The sequence below is a fragment of the Gavialis gangeticus genome, unplaced genomic scaffold (genome assembly GCF_001723915.1).
Source record: "Gavialis gangeticus isolate Ggan-Ray unplaced genomic scaffold, GavGan_comp1, whole genome shotgun sequence".
Taxonomy (NCBI): domain Eukaryota; kingdom Metazoa; phylum Chordata; order Crocodylia; family Gavialidae; genus Gavialis; species Gavialis gangeticus.
Window position 1 is genome coordinate 70,638,996 of NW_017729031.1, and position 9,843 is coordinate 70,648,838.

Consider the following 9,843-nt stretch of genomic DNA (forward strand, 5'->3'; position numbering starts at 1 on the left):
GAAGAATTGGTTAAAGAGGTCCGCTTTCTCCTCTGACGCAACCACCAAATTGCCCAGCGTGTCCTGCAGGGGTCCCACATTACCCGGCACCTTCTTCATCCTCCCAATGTATTTGAAAAAGGACTTTTTGTTATCCTTAATCTTGGACGCTAGTCCGAGCTCCATGTCCGCCTTGGCCTTCCTAACAGCTCGCCTACAGGCCCGAGCTGAGTAGGTATACTCCTCTTTGGAGATTTCACCCCCCTTCCACCGGGTGCTGGGGGGAGTGGAGTGGTGCCCCCAGGTGGCAGGGAGCATGTGACCAGAGCAGCACAGAGCTTGCAGTAGCAAGGAGCTTCCCCGCTCTGCCCTGCCACACCACGTCCTGCCCACTGGGCTGCAGAGGTCCCAGGAGAGGGCAGCACAGCAGAGACCCTGCAGTGGGCAGCCTGCACATGCCACCACCCTGCACACAGGTCTGAGGGGCATGGGTCCCCTGCCCCCCAGGAATGCATGCAGCAGCAGGGAGCCACCACCCCCCCACCCCAGCCTGCAGCAGGCAGCCCACAACCCCCCTTCACTTCCCATGGACGTTCTATAAGCTAAGTGGGCAGGGAGAGCTCTGATTTGCATGATAAAAAAGGGCAGCCAGGCAGGGGGTGCCACGTGCATATATATATAAACATGACAGCCTGGAGAGCAGTTCCTGCAGATAAGTCTGCTGGGAGGTGGGGATTTAGGCCCCCCCATAAGGAGAGAGGGAGTTGGTCAGGGCTGGGGCTGGGGGCTGCCCAGACAGGTGGTGTGTGCAGCTTGGGGTTGTGGGCTCGGGCTCCCTGCCCTGCTGCCCTCTCCCAGGACCTCCGCAGGCCAGTGACTGGGACCTGGCATGGCAAGGCAGAGCGGGGCTGGGCAGGGAAGCTCTTTGCTGCCAAAAGCTCCATCCTGCCCTGGCAACATGCCACCTGCCTGCCACACACCACTGAGGGGCACAAACCCCCGCGCTACCACCCCTACTGCTGCCAGGTGGGAAGGGGGCATGTGACCAGAACAGTGCAGAGCTTGCAGCATCAAGGAGCTTCCCCACCCAGCCCCGCTCTGCCCTGCCACACCATGTCCTGCCCACTGGGCTGTGGAGGTCCCAGGGGAGGGCAGCAAGGGAGGGAGCCCTCAGTGGGCAGCCTGCACCTACCACCACCCTGCACACAGATCTGGTGGGCATGGGTCCCCTAACCCTGCCGGGAGTGTACACAGCAGCAGGGAGCCACCCCCCCACCTGAGCTCACAGCAGGGCAGCCCACACCCTCCTCCACCATGGGCTCCACTCCAGCCATGCTGCCCGTGGGCATTCTGTGAGCTAAGTGGGCAGGGGGAGCTCTGATTTTCCATGATAAAAAACCCCAAATCAAATACCAAAATTTATGGGTATTTAGAATTTATTTTAGTATAGTGATTAAGGCACTGATAGGCTTCCAAATTGCTTTAAAATTGTAAATATATCAATAAAATATTGTGTTCAATTCATACATACATATAGTGGCATTTCATTTTAATCATAACTTTTTGGTTTTTTTATCAGATACCTTGTAATTTTTTATTGGAGAATACCAGGATCCCCAATTATCATAAAGTAAAACACAGGGCTCTGTAATCAGTGCAGACAAGCCCTGGATATGGCAACTGTTTCCTTTGTATGGAAACTTTGCTGGAATTTTATGCTTTCATTGGGTGCATCTACCCATGCAATTAGTGTACCTCAGTAAACTCTGGTGCAGTTCACACCGGAGTCAACTGCTCTTGGGCACAGCGTCCTCACATGTGCTTGGGACTGCAGCAATCTGAGCTTGGGTGGAGCAGCCCTGGGCAGGCAGCAGGCTTGAGATGTCAGCCCTGGATGCCGGGAGGTAGTGTGAGGTGGCAGAGGGGCTGGCTGGGGCATGAGAGTGCACAAAGTGCGAAGCCCTGTGGCTGACCCACCGCCCAGGGCTTCTGCACCCCAGTTCAAACTGCTGCAGTCTCACACCATCAACACATACGTTACAACCTAGTAAAAGACTCTACTCTAAGATAGTACTGCTGGGGACAGTACTGTTTTATGGCAGGGTTAATTAACTTAGTACACCCGAATACTGGCATACATGTAGATGGTGATGCTTTACTGTGGAGCTAATTGGTCAATTCCATGGTAAAGAACATGTGTAGGTGCACTTATTGGCTGTGCCCAGATGAGCACGTACATACAGTATGTGGCACTGCAGGCCCATCTGCAGCACCACACACTGCACATATACATGTTTCCCACGCGAAGATCTCTAGGTGAAAAAAACCCATGTTGAAAAAAAGCAGGGCAACACATATGGCAGCAGCGTGCACCACCCAAAACCAGATCCTGGCCAGTCAGAGCCATTCTGCAGCTGCCAGCCAGGCTTCCTGCCATGGCTGCAGCTCCTGAGGCTTCCAGAACTCCAGGTAAGGCTGCTGGGGCCAGCACAGTTTTAGGCCCTAGCCTCCCATACCCCACTCAGAGTAACCTGCCATAGGCCAAAGAGTGCGTGGCATGGGTGTTCCCCAGAGACAAGTAGCAGCGGCACAAGGTGTGCCGCTGCTATTTTTCCCTAAGGAAACAAGTGTCCATGCTTGTTTGAATCTACACGTGCCATTAAGGCAACATGATAAACACAAAAGCAGTTCGCACCAGTCAGCTGCTTCTGGGTGCAATATCTTCACATGTGCACAGAACTGCAGGAGTTTTCACCTAGGGCAGAGCACCACTGGGCTGCCAGGGGAGCCAGAGAGGTCAGCTCTGGGCTCCAGGAGGCAGTGGAGGTTGGCAGAAGGGCTGGTAGGACCTGGGGGTCTGGGTCCCAGCTGACTGGCCTGACTAGGTGTATGTATCATACCTGGTCAGTGTCTACACAGGTGTTTCAGTGCAGTAAGGTACTCTCCTGTGGAGTAGTACTGTCCCCAATGGTACTAGCTGACAGCAGAGTTAATTAGTTTACTGTACCCTAATACCAGGGCATGTATAGACTGATGTTTTACTGCAAAGCTAATTAGGCAACTCCACAGTAACATGTTTGTGTTGATGCACCCATTGGGTATAAAAATTTTCTGAACATGGGGTTCTGTATCAAGTCAGTTTGGAGGTCAAAGGCAGAGCAGGATATGTAGTTTGCTTGTTAAGAGAAATGCCCTGATGTGAAAACAGATACATACTGGAATAGTCCAAAGCCTAGAGATAGCCACTGCTATGTATCCTGAGGGTCAGCAATTCAGACAAATCAGGGAGTGAGTTCTAGAGCTGGTAAAATGACTGCCTTAACTTTAACAGTGTATGTAAGAAGAAATCCACAGCCATGGCGTTTTGGTCAAAAGCCAGATACATCAGTAAGGAGCACGTGTCTTTGGCAGCATCTTTCCTAAAACAAAATATTTCAATACAGTGTGCTAGCATATGTCTGTTTTGCAACAAAAACTGTCTGTATTAAAATTAAGAGCAAGCAGTATTTTGTGTAAAGTATATATTATGGAAAATTTAGTAATTGCCCAGCATGTATCTGTAGTCTGTCTTCTGTAATAGTTCTGTTTCCAAGAAAAGAAAATCCAAAGCATACATTTGCATCCATCCATTTTAGCTGACGTTACAGAAGTGACTATCAGTCTTTAGAAGGGAAAGGTGAAGAAAGTTGCACATTATAACATGTTTTTCATAATAAGTATACAATACATTAAGCATAATATTTTTAGAAATCTCTGTATATAAACTTTATGCCAGAAAACCTGACCCAAGCCTTGATCATTCTGAGTTGCTTGCAAGAGCTGTAGGTAAGAAATAATACTATAACTCATCCCCCAATAGTCTGTACACGAAGGACTCTTCCTATGAATCTTCCCAGTTACAAAGATGAGGGAGTTCATCTGCAGTTTTTCTTCACAAGTCTGTTATGTGTAGAGCTGGACAGAATTTTTTCAGCCATTATATATTTTATAATTACGCCATCTTGGTTACCCCTGAATTATTTGTAAATTCGAGTCAAGTTTGCGAAAGAATTAAAGCTTTTCTTCAGTGTTTGATTCATAAAGCTTGTGGGGTGGACAGAGGTTCAGCCCTATCCTCTGATGACTTTTGAATCAAGATCACCCATCTTCATCACCATGCTGCAAGGTACACTAGGTACTCCTAGTTTTTCTCCCTGCTGCTATTTTACCCTGTATGAATTTAAATATTCATTGGAGAAGAGACTGGAATTCATGCATTCCATTTTCCAAGTGACTACCCTAATTGCTAGCCTATAAAGTCATTCTCTGTGATAGTACAAGCCAATCTTTGTATCAAGTGTGCCACAAATTAGCCCTGCCTTCTCTCTGAGTGCCACATCAATCCCTTCCCTCTGCCCAAGCTACAGCTCTGCTTTCTGCTCCCTACTCTGTCCTCTCTGCCCAGTCTCCTCCTGTGATTAGCTTATGCAACTTGATCTATATCTTTTGTAACGATGGGACAAATAATAGATTTTTCCTTTTCTTCTTAAAATCAGCATCTTATTAGTTTTAGGAAAGTGCAGAATTTTTTTAAAGAGTCTTAAGTCCTACCAGGGCCTAAATGAGACAGATTGTTTCATGTTATAGTGTTTAATGCACTGTATTTCAGTAATAAGTTTAGTCTAAACAATACAGTACCCTCATATCTACTACATAAATATTTCTAACAGTCAAATGCAAGAAGAAAAATATGAAAAAAATATGAAAAATGTATGAGAATATTTGGGGAGAAAGTAGTTATGAAAAAACCTATAGTTTTCATGAGCTGTGTGTATGGAAGTGTTATGTCCTTACATGACTTTTGATTTCAGTCATTTTCATCTAAATTTTAAGTCAGGTCCCAGAGTCCTTCTTAATTTTTACTCCATGGCTTCAGTGGGAGTTTAGCTTTAGTAAGGATTACAGTATTTACAGTGTGCTGTAATTACAGTGCATTGGAGTGCATATACTCCCTGTATATGTATAGGAGCCTGAAAAATCATGGATTGATGGTTTGAAAAGTTAATGATCGAAATGTAGGCTCAGGCTATATACATGTTCTCACTGAAATATGTTAAGTATTATATCCACATGGAATTTTGTGCAAAATCATCTACCTTTGTATAAGATGCCCATTTATACCAGGTCTGTATTTGGTGCGTATTTGCCAGTACTGTGTTTCCTCAGAACAGTGCTGTACTCAACGTTTCTATTGCCACTTTTGTAAAATTCATAACAAAAATGGCCAAAAGTCACTGGCATGCACTGACTACCAGGTAGCACACAAAAGTCAGTTAAAGACTGGGTAAGCAAGGATTACAGCTGTTTTGTGTTGATGGACTATCTCAGTGTATCTGGCTCATAATCAGATTTCAGTATGAAACAGCTATAAAAAAGGGGAAAAAAACTTTTGCCTGGAAAATCTCATAACACATTATAATTATATGCCATGAAAGCTATTTTATTTCTCTCAGTATTATTTTCCAGTTCTTAATAATACCAAGTGGAATTATTTAAATACTCTGGCATTTTAAATTCTAACATGTGGCATGATCCAAGCTTCATGATAAGCATGAAGGCTACCTTGGATTTGTGATGCTGCTTTTAACATGAATAGATCTATTTTTCTGATGCACCATATAGACATAGTATTAATCCTGGACACACTAATGAGAATTTCAAGCAAACACAATAAGGAGACCATATCAATCATAGCTTGCATTAATATCTAGTCACAATAAGGGTGATTTAAACCAACCTTAATTGTTCGTGTTGTAAGGAGTCTGTGTTTTGTAAAATATATATATTGTTAATTTCATTGATTGTAAGCAACATTCCCTAAGTTCTTCCTACTTTTAGGACAAAAGTGAAATCAACATTATAGCAGGAACTACTGGAATGAAAGTTCTCTTGGCATTTCCATTCTAGCATTGCTTATACAGTACTTTTGCCTATCAGATTAAAATTTTCCAGCCTTGGTCTCCCTTCAAAGGTAACTTGTTTAAAATTCAAGGCAAAGGAGTTGGCATTTTTTTAAGGATGAAGAGCGCATATATTAAAAACAAGAACCCTTTCTCCATTAGAAAAAAAAATACTTTGGTCCAAATCCCAGTATTAATTACTATTTTGTTCCAGATACAGTCCCTCTTGCCTAAATAGGACTACTCAAAGTGCTTCTCAGGGTAAGGATGAATCTGACCATTAACTTTTAAAACCTCCCCCACTAAAACAGAAGAGGAAGAGAACGCTAACATTTGATATGGTAACGGATAACCTCTTGAAAATTATCTGAGTGTCCTGACAACCTTTACTTTTTGTCTGACCAAGTCATCTACCTTTGACATTTACATGTTACACAGTGCAACTTGTATGATTTGGAACAGGCTTTAGCAAGGCTTGGCATAAACATAAGTTATGCAATACATGTACATTTGACTTTCTGGCGCAGTGAAAAATGTAAGACCAAGTTCTGAAATTCTAACTATAAATAGTACTTTACTTTTTGTGTAGCCTTCCCCTGTACCACTTGTTGAGTAAGGAGCTATCTAATATGAGTTAAAGGTAACAGAGCAATACCCTGGGTTTAAGAGAATGATAGTCCTGTGGTTCAGTACTCAGAAGGAAGGATATGATAATGTTAAGTTTGCTTAAAAAATTGTAATTGTTCCTGTTGGTGAATATGAATTTTGATACAACTTTAATGACTTGACCATATACTATTACTCAGAAATAATATAATATGATGCTTTTTTCTCTTCATATAAAAATATACCTGTATAATATCTGCAATAATTTGCTCTCTCATACACGTATTGCATGTTAATTGTCATAATCCAGTATGTGGTAACTTGGACTTCCACATTTTGAGGTCTCTTCTGTTTAAACTACATGTTACAAAAATCTAGGGCCAGATTTTGCCTGGCTTTAATATGAATTAGAAGTAAAGTATGGTGTCAGAAGACTTCCTTCCCCTTGTGTGACCTATGTAAGACCCAGACAGAATTGCCACCTGGGTCAAAGTGACTTCTGTCTCCTATTCCTTTGAGAATAGGGGGGAGCATGTGACTATTTACCAGCATAAACTTTATTAGCTATATCCCTTGAAAGAGAGAATGTCTCTCAGCTTATGCTCAATACTCTGAAGTATTGCTTTTCAACCAGTAGCACAGTGCTTCTTAGATTCAGTATAAGATAGGAGGTAGCTACTTAGCTGCATGCCTGTCATGGCTGTAGTAACTGAGACTTGTTGGAGTAGTAATCTCACAGTCATTTAATACATCACAGGAATTTCTGTCCCCAGGGAAATGTAGCAATGTTAGTGAGGATATATGTGGTGAAGCTCTTAAAAATGTTATCTAGTCAGTCAACTTATAAATGATGCAATGAAAGTGTATTGCATTCTGAAGTCACTTTTTCCACTGTATATCATTTATTTTGTCTAAGCTATGTGTACCCTGTGTTCATACTCCTTCTCTTGTTTGCGATACATGCTAATACTTAGATATTGTACTGGTTTTTTTCTTCTTTATCTGTTCTGATTAAAAAGAACTCATTTAAAATACAGCTTTCTTTGTAAACATGTTCAAATGTTTGAATATGCATGATTCACTTTATGAAACACATCTGAAATCCAAGTCACATTGTTGCACAAAGCAAAAAGATTCTGTTCTAGTACTGTTCATGCTGGTCCCTGATCATGTATAGAAGTACATATATGTTTAACTGTACTTACCCAGTTGGTGTCATGGGAGTTTATAAAGACTTCTTACATGTCTAAAAGCTTGCATGTAGGATTTTGTAGGATTTAATATTTTTCTTTGCGGAGACAGTCTTTTATTAACCATGCCTTGTCTTATTACAGGAGGGGTTCAAAATGGGACTAACTCTTGAAGGCACAGTATTTTGTCTCGACCCTCTAGACAGCAGGTGCTGATGCCAAGAACAGAAGTCTGAAATTCTTATATGGTCCTTTTTTAATTCAGAGCATGTAATGACAAATATTGCCCATGTGCCAAAAATTGCTTTTCAATTCTCGTGAGGTTTGCTTATGTAAAACTCCAACTTACTTTCAAGCTTTCCCTGTACAAATGTAAAAAAAAAAATCACACCTGTATATGAAATATGAATTAAATTACATTGTTGTAGTTCTTTCTATCACATTTTAGCTGATATTTGCTATATCTAATGATTATTCACTTTAAGTTGGAGGAAGTTCTTCTAAAACCTCTTGAATACCTCTTTCCATACAATTCTTACATATTCTTTGAAATGGTGACACTTTAAAATAAATCCCCTTAAGCCCCCATTTATATTCAGTTCAATATTGTGATTATTATACAGTAATATTTTAAATAGCAAATAAAAAGTACAACATACTGGAAGCTAGTTTGTAAATAATTGATAAATGTGGATGCCATGTAATTAATTCCAGTTACTGAACACAGTCACTGACTGTACTATATGGATAATCTTGTTAACTGGTTACATTTGTCAGATTTTTAGACATTCACATCTTGAAAAAGTTAAATATATCCATCCATTTGATTACCAGTGATAGCTAATGTTTAATGAATGCATTAAGGAGACCTATTACATATTTTATGAAAACAAACACACTACATAGCTTTCTGGTTAAATGTTTTATAGCTAAGCTAGTTGCATATACTGAAAACAATTTGGAATTCATTACGTGACAACTATATTTTGCTCTCTTAAAACTAAGGTATTGACCCTGCAAAAATGCTCTTAGGCCAGATACAGACATTGGACTTTTATCCATATAAGTGATCAGAAACTGGTCTGTACCCATAAGAGAACAGAAGTTCAGCACACACAGACTTGTTTAAAAATAGCAGAACATGGTCTATGATTTACAACCCTCCCCCCTCCCCACCCAATGTGTGTTCTGTTCACTACCAATCTAAACTACACTGCTTACACAAAACCTTGTAACTTAGATCAATTCAGCTTCAGGCCTTTGAATGTCTGTACCTAGCCTTAGGGATCTATCTAACTATGTATGAGCAGCCACAGTGTGTTCTCTTGGACTACTCATGTGTCTAGTTATCCATGTGTCCAGGTGTTTGCAGAACTGCATCTTTACAGTATTTTCTCAATATTTTCTGTTACCGAAGCCAGAAGAAACTACGCAAGGAAAGTTAATAGTATAAGACCTTAAATACCTACAAGTAGCCCAGGTAAATCAGAAAAGAAGAGTTCTGTGGTTTGTAATCTCTCTCTTGCGTGCACCAGCACGCGCACACAGAGTCTGCAGCTGAATGTTTGTGTATTACTGACTTGTCTATGCACACTTTTCACTAATCTTTAACATAAGCAATAAATTAATGTTTTCTTTGTGCATTTTTTCTTTCAGTTATGAACTTGTTTCTTAATTTTTTTAGATTTTTCCTTAATTTTGCTGAGTGTATGTAATACTCAAACTCTTCACTGAGAAAATTTCCTCCCTACAAAAACCCCTTATATTTCCCCTTTGAAAATACAAGTAATTAGGGGGAAAAAAATTGCCTTATTTTTTTCTTACCCCCTCCCCCCCCACCTCCCAAAGACTTACTTTTTGTGGCACATTATAGGTCATGAAATGTTGGGTTGACCTTATTAACTTAAGGTTTACACAGGAAAATAAATGCATTTATTCAGTATTACAGTAAGCATCTATCTCTTATGCCCCAGAATGGCAAGTAGCCTGATTACAGTTAATAGGACTACTCATTTCCATATAGTTTGACATGAAGTACCTTGAAGCACTGGGGCCTTAATGTTCTACATAATGTAAGTCTTCCTTTCTTATTCTTTGCTCAGTATTCATATAGATATATATAAAATCAC

General features: G+C 41.1%; 1 protein-coding gene across 3 annotated transcripts in view; it reads left to right on the plus strand.

Moving 5' to 3' along the window:
* The window catches only part of GULP1 (GULP, engulfment adaptor PTB domain containing 1), a 169,828-nt gene extending 161,729 nt beyond the window's left edge, over positions 1-8,099 (plus strand). For all 3 annotated transcript variants that reach the window (XM_019523070.1, XM_019523072.1, XM_019523071.1), the window contains one exon: positions 7,859-8,099. In XM_019523070.1, coding sequence (XP_019378615.1) covers positions 7,859-7,930 — 72 coding nt within the window. In that variant the 3' untranslated portion in view covers positions 7,931-8,099. The remainder of the gene's footprint in view (positions 1-7,858) is intronic.
* Positions 8,100-9,843: the final 1,744 nt, after the last annotated feature.